The 20129-nt window shown below is 38.2% G+C and overlaps 1 protein-coding gene across 10 annotated transcripts in view; it reads right to left on the reverse strand.

Annotated features, from left to right (window-relative positions):
- Window positions 1-20129, reverse strand: part of RAP1GDS1 (Rap1 GTPase-GDP dissociation stimulator 1) — a 90242-nt gene that overhangs the window by 31924 nt on the left and 38189 nt on the right. For 6 of the 10 annotated variants that reach the window (XM_088163920.1, XM_088163918.1, XM_014875253.2 and 3 more), the window contains exons 3-4: window positions 11572-11694; window positions 6471-6596 (exon numbers count right to left, since the gene is read on the reverse strand). In XM_088163920.1, the coding sequence (XP_088020046.1) occupies window positions 6471-6596; window positions 11572-11694 (249 nt within the window). Of the gene's footprint in view, window positions 1-6470; window positions 6597-11510; window positions 11695-20129 lie in introns of all 10 variants that reach the window. The other 4 variants (XM_014875248.2, XM_088163924.1, XM_088163922.1 and 1 more) reach the window with 2 other exon arrangements.

Here is a 20129-nt window from a genome sequence, read left to right on the forward strand (position 1 = left end):
TGAAACTCCTTAGTAATTCCATTGCAGTCAAACAAATTACTCTAGGTTTATGAAAGTGTAAGTCAGAGCTGAAGCTGGCTTAGTATTTCATATAGCATGAAATAAATCATGGAACTCAATTACACAGTAAAACAGCAGGCAGTTTTTCTACACTGGTAAACAGGCATTTATAGCATCTCATGCTAATAACAGGATAGACCTGCACACCACAATTAGTTTAGAATTCCTGCTCCAAGGCCTGCAGTGCAATGTTGTCTCTCAGCTTCAAACTCTCCAAGAGGAGGGGTGTGAAGTGAGCATGGCATGGTCAGAGTCTGGTGTAGAACAGGGGTGTGCTGCTGGCTGCTGCTGAAAGGAGCCTTGAAGAGCTGTGGGTCTCCACCAAAGCAGTCAGAGGATCAGTCCCAGAAAGTGTGACAGCCATAAGGATTTGGAGTAGGTAGGGAAATGCCCAAGAAGGAAAAAGTAAAACAAAACCAAAAGGAATCCACCATAAAGCATATTTGTGGATTCTACCAGGGTACTTTTCTTTCCCTGTTAGAAAGACAATTATTCCAAGAATTGAAAAAGCAGTAAGTGGATCTGGGATTTAGAAACAGCTGAGGCAAGTCCTGGGCTTGCCCCAAATCATGAAGCCTAGGAGGAACCTAGCCTGAGAGCTCCTGGGTTTTGCATCACCTCTCAAATGTCTTTTTTCTGGTGATCTAGAAAGAGTTCCTCATCATTCTGATTCCATTTTTAGGCCAGCTGCAAAATAAAAAGTTAGAATAATAATGTTTAACAGCTTCGTAAGAACATTCATGATTAATTGCTAGTAAGAACGCAGTATTACTGAGGAAGTATATGTTGGCATACATACACTAGTTTCTAGCTGATGCAATACTTATATGCAGAGCCTTGGAGGAAAACCTGCACTATCAAGGACTTCTAAAGTAAAAATAATTTTCTAAGACTGTGGCATGCCTCAGAGAGGACAGATCTAAAGGTAAAACACTATTCTTGTACAATCAAAACCTTGAATCTGAATTCTCTGCAAGCAAAACAGTCAGTTTTCAAGCAAACAATTTAAGGACTCTGGTCTCTATTTCATGGTATTTCTTGGGAAACAGCTTAGTAGGTGGCATTTGCATTTGGTAGGATGTCGTACAATGATAAGTGAAAACCTGTGGTAAGATGCTGCCTAGCTGTATGAATCAGGCTGACCTTCACAAAAATGATTAGCCAGTAGTGTGCCATTATCAACATCAGTTGTGTTCTAGGATTCTGCTGATTTTACATATGGTAATGAAAAAGGTTATGTTGTTTTTTGAAGAAAACTGATTTTAACTTCTTTCCAGTATGTTTTATTTTAAAGTGTCTGATTTTCTTCTATAGATCTGAAATTAATTGTGAAAGAACATAACTGTACAATTTATAGGTGTTTCTTATTTTTTTGATTAGCCTTTCATAGCAGATCCCTGCAAGAGATCTGCACATTCTTATAAGATAGGGAGCTGAACTTACAGAATTTATAGCATGTATAAGATCTTTTTAACAAAAAGTGATAAAATGTTCATGTTCTAGAGTTGAGGCTGAGATGAAGAGGGATCTGGTTTTATGTGAAAGGCCACATAGCTGAAATTCAGCGAGGAGACTTGCCATCAATACAAGTAAGACTGCATAGATAACAAAGAAATGTACAGCTCGGGAAATGAGAAAAGGACACAATAAATCTCCTGCTGAGAAAGGTAGATAAGCAGCTGTCAGAGGAGAGCCTTTATAGAATGAGCTGGTATTTTTAGCTTTTTTCCAGCTCTATAAGATGCTTATATACCAACTATGGTTGCTAAGAACATGTACTCAAGCTGGTGGTTTCATGAAGAAACAGGGCTGTGTTACAAAAAGAAATAACTTCTGGATTACACAAGGAGGTCTCTAAGCATTGCCATTAATATGTATATTATGGAAGAGGAGAATGGGAAATTTTTCATTTTCACTACAAGATATATGGAGAGCTCACTTCCCTTTGCTAGCTTTCAGAATATGTGAATGCTCTAAACAGCAAGAAGGAATTATTTTCTAATGGGTAAGAGCCTAATCTAAACTCAATTTAAGTCAATCAGAATGCCTCCCTCTAGTTTGTATGGCTTCTGAATCAGGCTCTAAATATCCCAGCCTTTCACTTCCTCTTAGAATTATCACTTTTATAGCATAAGTATGGCAGCCTCTATCATGTGCACAATACTATATAAAAACATAGGAAAGTAGTTTGTCAATCAGTTCAGAACTGAAGTATTTAACAAGTTACCTGTGGAAAGATTACTGAGATTAAGATAGCATATGTATCACAAACTTAATGATAAAAAATACTGTGTCTAGACAAACTGTGCTAGTGTAGGGGGTGTCAGAGTAGGAGAGAAACCTGGCTACAGACAGGTTTTATCTTTCTCCCACATTGTCTCGTTGGTCTTGCAAGAAAGTAGGCCTAAGTAGAAAACTGTAGTATCAGTTTCCTGTCCCCCATGCACTTGATCTGTCTACTGTCTACTGTGAAAAAAGTCACGAGTACAAGGGGTGTACTAATCACCAGGATATTCACTATGTGAACACGAGGTGCAATTTGGATAATGTGTTTTTTTAATTTAATACTCCAATGGCCAGAGCTGATGGCAGCAAATAATTCTTAGGCTTTATCTACAGCAGAATTAACCATTCTGTACTGATTTAAGACATTACTTTTTGCAGCAAGAACCATATGAAGCATAACCTTTTCCAAAAAAAACGGATATGAGATCTTTACATTGCTTGTGGAGCCAAGCTGCAGGGAGAACTTAGAAGAGTTTGGGAGATATCTCTGATTTGTAACATCCGCACCTCTGTAATACTCCTTAAAGAGAAAACTTACTAAAGAAATAGCACAGGGAAGAAGGACAGGAGGGGATGGACAGACAGACAGTAGAAAGGTACCTACAGTTTGACTCATGGATAAAGAGTGGTGAAGCACGTAGGATAGCTGTTATGCTCTGACTGGACAATTTCTAAGAACTGAACTTTGATTACAGGCAAAACCACATAACTGGTAGTCAAAAGGTAAAAATGGGCTAGGAGATTTGCACCTAATAATATAGTTCTGATAAAATTCTGCCCATGAGTGAGACCAAGGACTCGGGGGATTTGGAAGTACAAGCAGCTGTACTTAGTACAGGCTACAGATACATATTTATGTATTTGTATCTATATACCTACAGATACATACATAAGTAGATACAGATACTGTATCTACAGTACAGATGCAGTGAGGGTGAAAGTAGGAGGGAGGAGAGATTATGTCTCCATTTCTTTACTGTGTGCTTTCTGCTTTGATGAAAATTTGGCGGCTGAGGTCTGTGTGGCATTTACTAGATGAAGTGTGTAGAACAATGACAGGCTGTACAGGAACATGCAGTAGTGTATCTGTTCTTAAACTGTAGGGCTGCACTGAACAATCTGCATACAGTTGCTTCTGAGAGTCTGCAATTCATTACTTCTGACTTAAAATCTTTTTATCTACCTCAATTGTTTCTTCCATCTCTGCATACAAGAGGAAGGCTGGGAGACCAGATACCTCATCAACACTAACAAAGCTTCCTTCTACCCTGCTTTGAAATTATATTTGCCTGTATTCTTGATGTTCAGAGATTCACATAACACAGATTTCTTCAAAACAAATACTTTAAAAAGGATGCTCTCAAGGCTGCTTGGTATAAGTTTGACCTATTTTTTCCTCTTTAACTGTTTATGTAATGCATTTAATTCCCTGTATTTTCCTCCCTGTTCAAATAGGTAATTAAGTAGTGTTTTCGAGGGCTAACACAGATGAGCACCCAGACAATAACATATCTACCTCAAACATAATAGACAAGAAAATCAGTCAGTAAGTCAACAGGTTTCATTTCATGCTTTCTGTGAGGAAATGAATCTGTTCAGTGAGGTCTTCGGCCAGGTGTAATTCCCCTTTAACTTGTGGAAGGTACTAAATCTCTTTCAGCATTGGGACTTAGTAATTAATTATCTTTCCATAGTAGCTGTGTTCCAGGAGTAGCCACTCCTGAACTTATGGGGAAATGGTCTTGCCTTCATGCAGCAACTCTGGGATCTGTGAACACTGAGGAACCACTGCCATTTTCCTTTAGAAAAACAATTCAGGCAATCCTTCTCCTCTTCAAAGCCAGTTTTAAGGGGCTTTCCCTGCAGAAGCAGCTGTTTGTCCCACAGCTTTCATCCTGCACCACACCAACTTCTCTCAGAAACAGACCTGATTAACTCATTTTGGCACAAGCTGTCACTAAACAAAGTGATACATGCTTGCTGGGATGAAATACAGGACAACTGGGCTTTCAATATAAAGAAATATTGCTATGAGCCATCCAATATGGGTTTTATTGCATAGGCTCAGCTTAACACTGATTTAGGACTTAGAGACATTCCTCACTGCTGCATGTTATAGTTACATGGGCAGTAGAAGCGGAAAAAAAGCTCAGGGATTTGGAAAAACTTAATTGCTGATGTATTTCAAGTTATTATACAAACCACAATTACCAGAAGGGTAACAGATGTTTTTGTCTCAATTGGAAAAAAAAATACTATCGATACGTAACATTTTTAATTAGAACTACTGGCTTCCACATCTTGTCTTTGTTATACTTTATATCTCCTTGGTTAGGGAAAACCAATAATATAAAACTGAAATATATTACATTTTCTAGTGAAAGTATTTGTCCTAAATAAGAATTTAGGATAGAGTGCATAACTATTTAATAATTACACATTATGTTAACAGAAAATGTCAGATAGGGTGGTTGTGACAACTAAGCACTGTAAATAGCCTCTTCCACTCATTCCAATATGCTAGCCTTGATTTTTGTCACATTTTCTTACACTTTACTCAATAATATTATTCAAATACAGAGAGAAGGTAGTGACTGTCCTCCCACAGGAGCACGACAAAACATGGTACACAGAACACATCACTGCCTACTGTAGATTTTATCAGTGCCAGCTTTGCTCCACAGAAGGACAACACAAGGTGAGAAATACAGTTTTCTGTACTAAATTCTGCACCATAAAAGCCAGTAGTCCTTAAAACTTCACACTACAAAACCGTTTCTGTGTGTCCTTATTGTATTTCATGAAAAAATGTGGGATGAACAATTATGACATGAACAGTTACATAGATTTTACTTATATGAAATAAACCAGTGCACTTGAGAGTGACCTTGATCTCATACATAATCCTGAAAGAGAATATAGTATATAAATTATGTTTTAGGAAGCTTAACAGCTTCTATGTGAAGTTTCCATGGGCAAGCAGCTGTTCAGTTGATTGGTCACCTTAAAGAAAATCCTAAATGAAAGAATTATACATTTACATCCTCAAGCAGTAGCTGTCTGTAACTGGAAATGCCAATATATGATTAAATTCCTTGAGGTCAAAGGCAAGGTAATTTAAAACAACATAAAATGTAAATTTTTGAACTCAGAGGAAAAAAAGTAGCAAGGAGAAAGGCTACAGTCAGTATTCATACAGCAGAACTTTTGGTAAATGCAACATAGTATGCAGAGAAATTCTCACCTTATAAAATAAGTCACTAACTCTCAATAACAAAATGATTTTACAATTTCATCTCACTTCTTATCTGCAGACATCCATAATTCCTTCATGTGCAACATGTTCCTGGCATCTCTGCTTCTGCACCATATTTATTGTGCACAGGCTTTTTTCCAAATTTTGAAGTAAGGGATAATGAGGGTGCATTTTCAAAACATTGCAACCGCTGGTTTGTTTTGCAGATGACACACCCATGCGTGTAATCAGCACATACAGTCACAATTGCATTTCAAAACCCAATTGCTTCTCATTGTAAAAATTTATTGTAGCCTTAGAAAGCTAAAAAACCTCACCAACATCCCACCACCACCACCCTTGACTACCAAAAATACAAATATGTAGTCCTGGAGCAATTGATTGGCCACATAAGAATTTTGAAAATCAGCAACATAACTCAGGCATCATTTCAGCCACATATGCAGCTCTGCACAGTTTGAGACTGGTTAGAATAATAGTGTTTCCTTCTGACTCTGTTCCATTCCAACACATTCTGTTTGAGGAAAAATTAACTCCTCAGGGCCTCTGCATACGTAGCATCTGCTCCTTGAAACATTCATTATGTTTGAAACATCCTCCCCCACAAAAAAAACCCCAGGATCAGAAAACCTTTCTATTTTTATATCCAGTTGTATCGCAATATTGAAAATGTGTTTGAATCTTTCTGTCACAAAAACATTATGCAAGTGTGATGTTCAATTTTCTCATCCAATCAGAAGAATCGTGCGGTAAATAAAAACCAAGAAAAGAGGAAAATGACCCCGCAGCACACAATGTACAGAACCCCAAAACACTCCCCTCCCTTCTACAAGGGCAAGTAGAGAATGCAGCAGATTTCAACACTCACGGCTATCATAGCATATATTGCCCAGGGCACGTCCTGTTTGAAGCAATACTTCCTGGTCTTTGCAGTTTAACAGCTGCACCAAGGGAGGGATCAAGCCAGCATCCACACAGGGGTTCCGCATGAATTCTGCAAATAAAGCACAGCCTGTTAACGCCAGGCCAGCTATTCCCAGTTTCATCAATTCCAGTTACACTGGCCTGGCAACCAGGCCTTTTGTATGCCCTAAACATGTGCACAGACAAACAGTGTAAATTCTCATTCGAGTTTCTAGAGAACAAGCCCAAGTCAGGACTTAATTCTTTCCATTATTTGCTAATTTAGAAGGAATTAAGGGTATTTAATTGACTTCCATGGAAACTAATTTAACATAGTTCAGACTAAGCATATTTTTAGCATCACAAAGAAGTACTGAAAAGACCAGTGAATGCACAACAAATTCAACATAAACTAGAATTACTAAATAACACAAAAGATTACTTAAAACTAGTATTCTAGAGCAGCATTTTTTACTCTCTATTGACTTAATTAGAATTCTGGAAAAGCTTTAGCATTAAGAGGATTTAAAAAAAAATAAAGCTCAGTAACAGGTTTTTATTTGGAAGGTGAAGAAAAGAACAGAAGAGAACGAGAAATACAAGAGTTTATATGAGCTCAAAGGCCTGTAGCTTTCCACAATCTAACTGATGCCCACCATGGGTGGAAAGGTAGAGGACCCATCCACTGGGAAGCTCTCTGCCCTTTCTTCCTGCTATACCACAAAAAAGCAAAGAATTATTTTGCATCTGTGCAAGTCATAGAGAACTATCCTGGTGTCAGAGACACAAAGGGCTGTTCTCCAGAAGGAGATACATCTAGGCAGGCACCGTGCTGCACATTTTAAAAATGTGGTTTTAGAAGGAACCACTTGATAACACCAGTGCTGTTTCACAGTTTACTACAGAGCACCCTTTAGAGATGTAGCATTGTAAAGTAAACCGTCAGTATGTTTTTGATTTGTTCTGAACTGCAAATTATCACAGAATCACAGAGTGGGTAAGACTGGAAGGGACTGCAATGGCTTATCTGGTCCAACCTTCCTGTTTAAGTGCAGTCACCCAAGAGCACAGGGCACAGGATTGCCTCCAGATGATTCTTGGGTATCTGCAGTGAAAGAGACTCCATAACCCCTCTGGGCAATTGTTGCAGTGCTCGGTCACCCAATAAAGTTGTTCCTCATACACTAGTAAGGTTCCCTCTCTGTCATCTCTTCTCAAGGCTGAACAGGCCCAGCTCCCTCAGCTTTTCCTTGTAAGAGGTGCTCCAGTTCCCTCTTACCCTTGTGGCCTCTGCTGGACCTGCTCCAGGAGCTCCACATCTCCCTTGTACAGAGGAGCCCAGAACGGGACACAGGAATCAGCATGCATCCTCACCAGGGCTGAGTGGAGGGGTAAGTTATGTTTCTTCCTAATCCTAAACAATATTGGATCTTTCAGTCAGTTTACCTTTCTGTTACTTAATCATTTATGAGCCAGAATGAACCAGGGTGTACAACCCCCTAAAAACGGATGAGAAAATTCATCTGATTCTGGATCAACAGAACTCCTCATGCCAGTAACTCAAAAGATTTCATACCGTGCTTGAAGTACAAATACATCCTCTCAAATACTCCCTTTGTTGAACCTATTACAATGTTCTTTGATGTTTTGGTGGCTACAAAATCTAGTCTCTTTTGTATTTAATCCTGCAGTGTTATTTTAGCTAAAGAATTGTCAGAGGTAAGCAATTCTCATGTGATGACGTAACTCTGATACATCAACATGCAGATTAAGAAGAATCAGCAATATCTATACACTTGCACAGGTCCAAGAGAAGATAGTTGTGAGCACAATTAACCCACCTTCCTAGGCTACTGTAACATTTTACAACTGTGGCTAGATGTTATTATAGTGTGATAAATGGTGATAGTATCCAATGTAATGAATGTAACAAATACGAGATACATCTGGTCTTTAAAACTGGTCTTGACATGTCCTTGTAACATGGAGTATATTTCTTTATCACCCATTTTCAACTTCATTGCAATGTTTATTTATTAGATGTATTTAGTTTCTTCCTCTGTCTTCTCTGTCCTCTCAACTGCCTGTAAAAACTCTTCCCTGTTACTCAGCTACCCCTGCATCACTTTCCTTTACACCCACTAACTTAACATAGTCTCTACATCAACAAAGTCAGGTGTTTTTCTTCTTCTCATAGTCTGTATCAGAAAATGAAACTTATCCTCTCCTAAAAGACTGAGAGGTCTCAGTCTGTTCTGTGGTTTGCTTAGGTTCCTCCTCACGTAGTGAAAAAGAGTAAGAAACCCTTCCTCCACCCTCCCTCCATCTGGAGTGAGCAGAAGCTTTTTCAGCAAAAAAATCATTGGTCAATAAGCTGAGCAAACTTGTATTTATCAAGGTTATGTAAGAGCAAGAAGTAAAAGAAATGGTGCCATTTGTACCAAAATAGATCTGTGAAACAGGAACCAAAATGTGGTAACTGCAAATACTTTTGCAGCTGATACTACACAGAAGTAATAGAAGTATGAGAAAATAATTGAGAACAGTCTTTAAAAGGTTTCCACTAGCCCAGGAGAGAAATGAAGGAGATCCTTTGAAGGAAAGAGTGAAGAATCACTTAAGAAGTAGGAGGAGAACCATTGAGGACAGAGCAACATAAACAAAAATAAGGACAAGATTTTGAAAGTGAAGTGTAATTACGTTGTTGTATTACAGACTGTGAAGATGATTTTTCTCTCATTCCTGCACCTGGCAAAGGAGACAAGACTAAAAACCTTGGAAGAGGGTTTAAAAGGTCCACAGTGGAGAGAGAAACTTCATGTAACAAGTCCATCTGAGCCTTCATGATGCTCAGAGTTGAAATGCAAATGGCTGCAGCTGGAGAGACGTGAGTAACTAAAGGGAGTTTCGTATGTTCAGGTATTTAAAATAGGAGAAACAAATATGAGCTCAAACTGGGAGGAGGAAGAGTCATGTGAGCAGAAGAGGTGAAGCAGCAAGAGCAGGAAGAAGTGAAAAGACAAAACATGACAAAGCCACCAAGGCAAGTAGAGAGATTTGATGTGACCAGATGTGTGTGGGCATATGATCAGATGAGGGGAATATAAGAGGAAAACAAGAAGTGGGGAAGAAAAAGAAGCTCTTGTATTAGTAACACCCAAAATCGCAGTCTCTGCTCCCAGCTCTGGCACTACTGCATGGCACAACCACTCAGGGAATGGGTTTAATGCCTACTATCCACTGAATGTTGATAACACAAATTTCTTGAAGTGCCTTGAAGTTTGTTGAAAACAGGTACAACATAAGCATTAAACTCTCGTATTTTTATGCAATAAAACAAAGAAAACAACAGAATTCAAATGAGGTATTCCCCAGCTATCCTGCTTAAGCAACTACTTCAATAAAGTTAGAATCCAATGAGAAATACCTAGATTATCTCAGTTTTGAAAGCACTGGGACCTTAAATAATTTCTGAGTACCTTCATTTTAACCTTGGCTGACAGAGATCCCAGTTACACCTGCTAATAACTCTAAGGAAAAGACAAAAGCAATTTTGTATGATGAACCAGGTAAAATGCCAGCTTTCCTGAAAGTGTACATAAAGCACCAGTTTAGAAGCTGTCAGGAAAAAGGACACATTAGAAACTATTCAGACATTTCATGTGTGACTTCAGATACTGGCTAAAAGACTCTTTTTAAGTAAGGGAATCTTCGAGGAAACAATACATAGTAATGTTTGCCTATTGTGAACATTGATTTTATTCTTAACTTTTCCCTCCTAGGATAAGAGCTAAAAGGACTAACTGTGTGGACACACAGTTGACAGTGCTGTTCTAAAAATACTTACTATGAATTCATTAAGTACAGAAGAAAACCCATTATATATTTGCCTAAATCTCTATCATTCTGAAACACTTCCAAATTTTAATTTCTACGTACACATATTTCATTGGCTCTTTATCTAAATAAGTCTAACACTTAAAAACTAAACATACGTATTTTCTTTTCTTGTTAGTGTTGTTTCCGAATAACCATATGTAGCTCTGTTTTAAAACCAGTAAATTGGGTGAGGTCACCATGGGGGGTTATCAGTAAGAAGCTGTAATTTGTGATTCCTCAGAAAAGGTGGAAATGGAACGTGAAAGGAGTCAGCAAGAATGTAGCTCTTTCCCTGAAGAGGCATCAGCATGAGTTTACAAGGGGAGAGGGATAAGGCTGCCAGGACAGCAGTTAAGAAACATTCTACTTTTCTCTGTCTGGCCTGTGCAGAAGCAAAGTCCAAAACGGAATCTGTGCCTCTTCAGCTGTGATAGCAGCAAGTCCAGGAGTGAGAAAGTCAGCCACAAATCTCCTCTACCCTCATCACGAGGTCTGCCCGTAGTGTATGCTTGCAGGTATGAGGCCATTCTTCTGGGCTCAAGATATGCAGGTACTGGATGAGCTTTGAGATAATCCTGTCTAAAGAAAAATTTAAATCGCTTTTTGATTACCTCCGATGTTATATTATATACTGTATGCATATAATACATACCAAAATGGACGTGAATCTTACTCGGGACTTTGGGCTCTAATACATATAATGCTCTTTAAGTAGGACTAATTGATTTTAGTCTGGTATCAAAGGACTCACAATGGTTATAATCTTAGGGCAAATCTCAGACCAAAGAAATGATCTACTATCCCCTTGACAACCTGTATAGATGCTACTTCTGTAACTATGGGCACTATGCATAACTGGCTGCACACATTGTGCATGTCTCTTTTTCTACAAGCTTTTCATATAGAAATTAATTTCATCAGTGGTGGGCCATTTCTGCCTAATAAATTACACTGCTGTCTTAAAAACTAAATAGAATGAAAGTAAAAGAAATTCCAGCAGCCAACTGCTTTTTTGATTGTATTAAAAAGTGCAAAAAAATAAACTAGACAAAACAAAAAGAGTGAAAGGGAGGGACATGAAAGGAGTCTATCTATAAAATGAAAACATAAATGAAGTAAAACATACTGACAAGTGAGGTGAAAAACTGAAGATGTTCCAGCAGAAAAGTTCTTGTAGAAAACCTCACCATTTCTGGCTACTTCTGCTATGATGTTAGCTACTTTTGCTGTGCAGGAAGATTGCGGCGTCAACAGACTCGCGAACACCTGAAGAACTCCACTTTTCTGAATTTTTTCACTTGTCTCCATATCTGAAAAACATATCACACAAAAATGACTTGTGCATCAAATTACTTTGGGAAAGAACAGAAAGAATAGCAGAAAGGAAGACTTCTCAAAAGTAATTATGATAGTCATTATTTCCCATATTAGAGGCCAACTGTTAGTTCAGTAACCATACTTACTTTATCTGATATACTCACAGAACTTAATACTTTGCCACTTCAATTGATCTTTATAAGGTGACTGTTATACAAGTATATACAGATATATACTCATGCTTACATGAGGAAAATATTGGAGAGACTGTAAGACTAAAGGTCATGAAGTGATATGCAGCAGATAAAGGTATTATGTAAAAATCAAGGAATGACACTTGGAAGAGATGAATTATCGGAAATGTTCAAGGAATGATGGGGAAAGTGCTTACAGTTTAGGTACAGCTTAATGCAGTGTAGGAATCAGAAACTGGAGAAGAGGGAGAGCTAAGATGATTCTGGTTGTAGACTTCTCTTACACTCAAATATCTTCTATGTTACTGTTACTGAGTAGCTCCAATATAGACTCAATAGAAAGGAAAGGGAAAAACACCGAGTTTCCTGCAGTAGATATCAAAGATTTGTGACAAAAGCTTTCCTCTTTCCGTATGTAGTAACAGGAATTGTGCAGCTGGTCCCTAACAGGGCCCCACCTAACATTGCTGGCCAGCAGCAATGCTCTGTAACAAAGTGAAAACCAACATTGATTCAACTGCAGTTAAAGACAAGGTACTAGATGCTACGACATATTTTGCTAACGCTTTTAAAAATGGCACATGTGAGATGAGTATTAGTGTGACACACAGTACAACAAGATGGCAGCTATCATTTTAGAAAGCAGCATCTTCTTAAGACATTTATATGGGAAGTTATTTGCATTCTTCAGAGTTTACTAAGAGATGCTCCAACTGATGACTTTTGCAAAGCAAAACAAATTATGTGAATGCAGTTTGCAACCACCCTTTGGTTGTGCTTCACTTGTAAATTGATAATAACATACCACCCTCTCTGTTCTCTTCCTCCTTCCTTTCCCCACTCTCAGGGCTGCAATTGAATTATCTGTGGCAGCCCCAGGACCACTCAGCTGAGTCCGAGTGGGAGAGATCCACTCAAGCTGCTCCTGAACAGAAGCCAGCACAAGCCTGGCAGAGCTGACTCCCATGGGTTTTGTGGCTCATGCAGAGTATGTACATGCTTCAGTGTCTGGGAGCTGGTTATGTCTACATGACAGAAAAAGATTGAAAACAGAGAACTTCAAGTCTGGATTGCAGTTATGCCTCCCATTTCTGTATACAATTCCAACTTGGGATGTTGATGTTCGGCTGGGACCATCAGCTCCAGTATGTCAGTGATGACATCTGATTACAAACAGATTAGGGATCAATAATCTCAACGTCTCATGCATAATGTAAGTGCTAATTATTATTAATCTGTTTGCAAACTAGTTAACTGCAGTTTTTGAAATACACTGCAAAAAGCTCTGAAAAGATAAAATGTAATGGAGCTTATGGCTTATTTGAAAGCTTTTATAAACTCTGACATATAGCACATACTTAGTAGCAATATTTTCCAGTGGATATAGACATGTAAAATAAAGTCTTAATTTAGTGAAAATCATATCAGGACTAAAGACTAGTCCAGACATCTTAGATGTCTGTTAAGGAAGAGCTTCTCTCTCCCTTAAGTTCAAAACTCAAAGTACAGAATTCAAAATGAAAAATATGGATATGTGTGAACCTGTGTTAATAGGCAGGAGACATTAATGCATTTTCTCCTGTCACACTGCTGAGATATACAGTATCCAGTATTTTTTCAGTCTGTAGTTTGATGGACTCATTACTGTGCAAAGCATAAATTACATAAGTAGAAGTACTAAATATATCCTGCAAGAAGTGGGAAAATAAAATTAAATGCTTCTCCAGGGAAGTTGTGCGCAGCAGATACACCCTGATTCATTTATTTAAAAAAGCAAGTGAGCACCAATAAAAGCACAGCCCTAACAGACCTTTCACAAAGTGGGAAATCAAGTACCCGGGATCACACAGGTGAAAACTAACCAGTGACTCTTCCTACTCTGAAGCAGTAGACGAGGCACTACTGCATATTCTCATCCCTTCAAACCAAAATCCTAATGTTTTTTGTTAGCCAGTTGGGTATCAATGTCAAACTTTTGCTAGTCATAAAAGAGGGAAGACGGATAAATTTGACTAGCAGTGAGTGCAGAACGCCCCTAGGTTGAGTGCTCAAGCATCATTATTTTGGGGAAAAACACATTACTCTGGCTGAATTACTCTGAATTACTACTATCAGAGAGCCCACAGTGCTCTCTTGAGGCATTTTTGCTAGGAATTGTCTTAGGTGTAAGAAATGCCACAGGGTGCTTCAGCTTCTCTACTCCAAGTCTAAGTAAGTACTGCTCTTCCTCTGCAGAACACATACAATTTACACTTGGTGTAATATACAGATTAATTCAGTTTCAAAATAGAGACATGACAGTATGACACTAAATCTTTGCAAGTAGTTTATAGTAGATCATCCATATAAGGCATCCTAAGAGAATGTGCCAGGAAAATTACTCTTCTATCCTCATGTACATTACTCTGTTTCATATCTGAAAAAAAAAAAAAAATCTGTTTTTTCAGGGATTCTGTGTTCATCACATTAAAGTTCTAATAAAGAAAGTGGGGGAAAAAAAAAGAATGTTCTGTAATACACAAATTAATTTCCTAAGTCACATGTATTTAGGAGATATTTTTGTTATAGGAAACCAATCTTTCTGGAGTTTTGAAATGCTTAAACAAGGTATTTTAATTGGAACAAGATGCTTTACTTATAAACCTAAAACTGCCTTGCTAAATATAGCATTTTTACTCAGTATTTTTTATATTCTTTCAAAGGAGGAAGACTTAACGGGCAAATGATGCAGAGGCTGCCCTGCAAGAAGATCCAGAGATCTACCATCCTTTAGTTGTCTGCAGAGTCAGCTGTATGCTCAGTTGAGGTACTAAGTTTTAAAATGCATATCTGTAAGAAGAGAATACCAAACTGGAGGTCTTAAAGATGATTTCGGCACAGCTGTAGGTATATAAGCATTTCTTACAGAGCCCAAATGGGACAATTGCTTCACTTACAAAACATGAGCAAACAAACCTGTGCATGACTCACCTTTGTGCTCAGCTTCACATAACACATGTCCTGTATAAGTACATAAAACATACAGTGACATAGGAACAGAAATGAAGGAAAGTGTGTGTGGTGTCCAATCTTTGGATTGGATAGTAGATTGTCATGTTTATGTAGCAGTGATTGTAAAAACCATCAGTTGTTTTTGATTCTCTAGAACCTGAGACTGGGAGACCACACACCAACGCTGCCAAAAGGCTGGTGCCCCTTACCACTGCATGGCTCTAGGAGAAATAACGTAGGGTTTGCTGAGAATTAGAAACTGCTAAAACTGCTAGTGGCTTTAGCATAGGCAATCCTCAACTCCTGCCTTTATTTGTTCTCTTCAGAGGCTGGAGAAAGCCTGCCTGGCTTCCTGTCTCTCTGTGTGTATGCACTAAAGAGGTATTATTTATTAAGGCTATCAATCTCCTGCATGCTAGTTTCATTCAGGGCTTCCTAGTAAATTGTTAGAGGGTAAATTATTTTAAAAACTTATTTCAGTTGTTATATTTTAAGATTGCTATTTCAATTCTAGTTGGAGCATGTAAACTCGAAAATCTCTAGGAGCAAGAAAGACCTAGGCAAATCTCTACCACATATTCTCCTCCTGTGCTTTCTACACCGGCCAAAAAGGAAATCACAGCCAACATTCCTTTAGCAGAATTGCATCCCCTTTAAAATCCCTTAAATTTGTGTATGAAAGAAACCCAGCAATGTAGCTAGTCTGACATTAGGGTGCCACACTTCACAATCCTTTTGCTATCTGTGATTTCAAATGCTTCCTTTTAAAGGCTGATTTTCAGTCTGCTTACACCAGCCCACTCGTAGAGCTGTCCTGTCTGAAAGCAAAGAAACTGTAGGACTGTAATAATGCCGCATTAAAAGCAGCCCTTTCACACACCGTCTAATACAGCATAATTGGAGGGAAAAACCCTCTAAGGCTAAGCCTGCTGCTTTAGATGCCTCCTTGCATCATTCGATATCAAGACAAAGGGTATGTCAGATCATATAGTGTCAAAATCTTATTTATGTCATAGCTGAGTGATTAAAATGTCAATATGCTTGCTTTTTGTGGTTTTTGCAGTGCCTGAAGTCGGAATAGTTAAAGGTGTGGGCAGGAAAATCTTTAATGCCACAGATCAGAGCTGGAGAGCTGAGTACCATGGCTATCAGACTAGTTAAGTAGCAGAAATCATAGGAAAAAAAAATCGAATGTGTTTTGAATTAAAATTCTACACTCTCTTCCCTCTCAGGTCTCTTTCCTCTGAAATTTCACTCTTCTCTATTCACTTTTTTTCCTCTCTGTATTATTTTGTACACCTTTAAGTGAAATAAAAGGCAGAAAGGGGGAAGGGAAAGGCAAGGCATACCTCTCACCAGTGCCTTGCTAGCAGAAGAAAGCTGTAGACTCACCATTCATTATCCCCTATGAACAATGAGTTTAAGTTGCACTATTACTAGCAACCCTACAGTCGTGGTGGCTAGCACTGCAATAATTCCCATGTTGTGGAGCTTCACACCACAGAACTATAAATAAACAGCTTTGTGAGGGCCCTCTTTATTAAGCAAACCCTGTTTGCCATGTACTCTTTTGACAAATGCATGCCTTTCTAGCTGCAAAGATGTTTTATAAAACTACTGGAAATACTGCAGAAAGTTACCTTGGATTGATAATGTTCCTCCCACATGTACTCTCATCAGAAAGATGAACACATGGATAAATAATGATGAATCACATATATCATGAAAGGAAACTTCCATCTGCTGTTTCAGAAGGCAGAAGGGAAGAGAATGAAGGGAACAAGAGATATCTTTCGAACTGGCACATGCTCCTAACCACCACAGTCAGAAGGTTCCTGTGACCAAGCATAAGCACTGATGCGTTCTCCTTATACAGCATCCCTCAAGAAACATTGTCCCTCTCTCCACAGCCTCCCACTGTATTTTTCAAACCATAATATTAAGATTTTAGTCTAGCTACAAAAGCACAAAAAGTGAGTTGTAAAGAACCTCAGAAAAACAAATTATATGTTCTCATGAAACAAAGAATGAACCGCTGATAAGGAGGTTTTGCTTAACAAACCTTAACCAAAGAGTCTGTTCCAATCATCGAGAGTTATTTTAACAGAGGAAAAAAAGTCCTTTAATAATAATAATGTATAAAAATAACTGTAGACATTTGATTTCTTTTTGGCATGCTCCTCCTCACATGAGGAAATCTCAAAAATCCGTCTGTTTGCTTATCCTTGAAATCAGACACCTATCAGGCAAGGACAGAAGATTCTCCCTTAGCTGTACAAGTGTTTCCATCATGGTGTTTACTCTGTTTTGTCTCTTTCAGCAGCTACAGGGCAACTTCAATTCCTATTTTTAATGAAGAAAGAGACAGTACACAGATGTTTGTAATTAAAATCTCAGCTCTAACAAGGAAGGAAGGACAGATGGAGAGACAGATTTATCAATCAACTAGCTGCATGAGTCCCAATGATTAAATTCTCCAAAAGCTACATCCAAAGTATAAAAGTGAATTTCAGGATGAGATTCTACCCACTGAATAGCCTGTTGCAGGTACGAACGAAGTAAAAAATACATGACATCTTCACCTTCAATGAAGGAAAATACACATATACTTCCATGAATAGGTCATAACACAAGGCAGAATATGAAAGTTAAGCAGCTTGGCACCCCTGAGTTCCTGGATCCAGCACCGAGTCCTGGCACATAGCTGGTGGATTTATCCGAGCTGTTCCCCCTTTCTGACTCACCCTCTCCAGGATGTAACCACTTCAGTAGCAAGGTTGCTGAAAGAGTTTGATGTCAGTGCCTCAGCTGCCAATTTTGTTGTCTGGCATCTCAGTACAAATGTCATGCACTCACAGCTTCGTGTTTTGTATTCAGCCTCTGTGGACATTTTCCCCTGCCTCCTCTCTTACTGTACTGACTGAACTCTTAGTACAGGTCCCAGGGTAAAGGGTATTCTCATGCTTCAGTTCTTCAAAATTTATAACAAATGCTAGTCCTATCGAGTAAAATCCTTTCTCCAAATTTGATTTAGTTTATTAACATCAAAGCAAATTTGAAAGCTGATCATTTTATATGCAGGAAGTGTTTCATGCTCCTTTAAGCAATCTCTTAAGAGTGCTCTTAAGTGAGCTGAAATGCCTGCTGTGAAATTCCACCCTTTGCTTATTGAAAGAGTATGTCTACATATAACAGAATTTTTTAATCTGCTGGTATTTTTAGTGAGCTGTGCTATCAGAGTAGCTTAAGAAAATCTAAAAGAGATCACATTTTTAAATTATAAGGGACTGGGGCAAAGCTAAGAATGAAATTGCAGACCTGAAATTGTGAATTACATGATCTCTAAACATAATTTTTTTCTAAAGGGTAGGCGTTTTCCTTTGCATTTCTGAAATGCAATACAGAAGGAACATTAAAGGTCTGCCTTTTGAAAATGCAATATACAGAGGCAATCTAAAAAAAAGATGTGTCAATTCTATTATCTGGAACTGCTATTCACTGATGCCTTCTGCAAAGAAAAAAAATATAATAGTTAATCTTTATTTGGCACATTGTGTATTCAATGAATAGCACTTGGAATTTAACACTCGGATAAACATTTAACTATCTGGCACTAACTAAATATATCACTATTAAGGGGAATTTATATAAAATATAATCCCACTAAGCAGCAGTGATTACCATTCAGTATCATTAGGGTAAGCCAGTTTACTGGGAGGCAGTCCAATAAAAAGCAGTCACTTTGATTTAGTATAGTTATACTGTAAAAATATATTATATACAGTTCTTAATGACGAAACATTTCTGGATTATGTGTGTACAATATCACAATAAGGCAACAGCCCATGAGCTAAAATGCAACAAACATCCTCCTTCAGCAAAAAGAAGGAACACTTTATAGCACAGTATTTGAACCAGAATTCCCTCTTAAAAAATATTCATCAGGATCCCCAACTTTTAGCAGGGCATTTGACTAGAGATCTTTGCAGGTAAGCTTAATGGCTTGGTTGGCTGAGCTGGCCCAATTAAATTGGAACCCCCACCTCTGTTGCAAGAGATTATCTGTGTCAGAAGCAGACTAGAAATTCTTGCTGGTCTGAGATGTGGGGTTTTGGTTTGACTCAGGTATGTGCATTTAGCTTGGCTTTTTTCTGCCAAAATTTTATCTTTATATCTGTTTCTGTCTTTTGCCATTTCTCTTCTTCCTCTAAAATAAAAATCTTATGTTTCACTGTGTTCCTTGTTACTCATCCTTTTGGTTTAATTTCTTCCTTTCTAATTTCTACTCCCTCTCCCTCCCTTGGTTTGAATAGACATTAAATGCATTATGCCCAATCCACTTTGGATTCCAAAGATGCTGAATCAAGGTTCAGTAGTAGCTAAACAGACACTAGTTCATGTCTTCAATACATGAAGAAAACAAGTCCTACAAGGTACTATGATGCCTTAGTGCTACTCCAGTATTTTTGTAGTTTCCAAGGCAAACCAGGAAAAATTATAAAGTCCTAAAATCTTTGTCATAGGCTAAGGACACCATCTACCTAAAGAATACTTTAAACTCAGAAGTTAACTATAAATTTCAGTAGACAGTTAGCAATGACACTGTTTATTTTTTATCCTATTAGAGGAGGACGTTGTAGCTTTCATGTGTGTACTTCCTCTTCATGGATAACACCACAGATGTCTTTTGCTTGTTTGAATGTCCAGGCTGAGACATTTACATGTCAGGACTAACATGCAGGTCCCTGCTGGGTCTGAGTATATATCCATGGGTGGCCTCCTTCTTCCAAGATCACAGGTGGGAGACATATGTCAGGGATCACTGGAGGGCACACCCAAGGAGGATCAAAAGTCCTCCTGGAAGGGAGACTGCTGCTAAGAAGAAAGGGAGATGCTAAAGATCAAAGAGAAATAAGAAAGCATTTCCCTGCTATTTGTCAGTGAACTTAATTCTACTAGTTACCAGTTGTTTTAATAGGCCACTAATCCAATTAGTACCATTGCCTACTGCCTTGGTTATGCTAAGCTCTCTTGATGTGCTTATGCACTGCCTTGTCACAGCTTTCATGTTTGTAAAGTGTGCTAAATCTGTAGGGATGCTGAAAGCTCCTTTTTTATTTATACAAAACAACTGTGGTCAGAAGTTAGAGGGTCTGAATAGTGCCTATAGATAGTTATTGTTTTAAGCTTTAATACTGTGCAAGCATTAACAATCAGGAGAGGATCATTTTACTGTTATTCTG

This window comes from Sturnus vulgaris, chromosome 4, assembly GCF_052056855.1.
Source record: "Sturnus vulgaris isolate bStuVul1 chromosome 4, bStuVul1.hap1, whole genome shotgun sequence".
NCBI classification, from domain to species: domain Eukaryota; kingdom Metazoa; phylum Chordata; class Aves; order Passeriformes; family Sturnidae; genus Sturnus; species Sturnus vulgaris.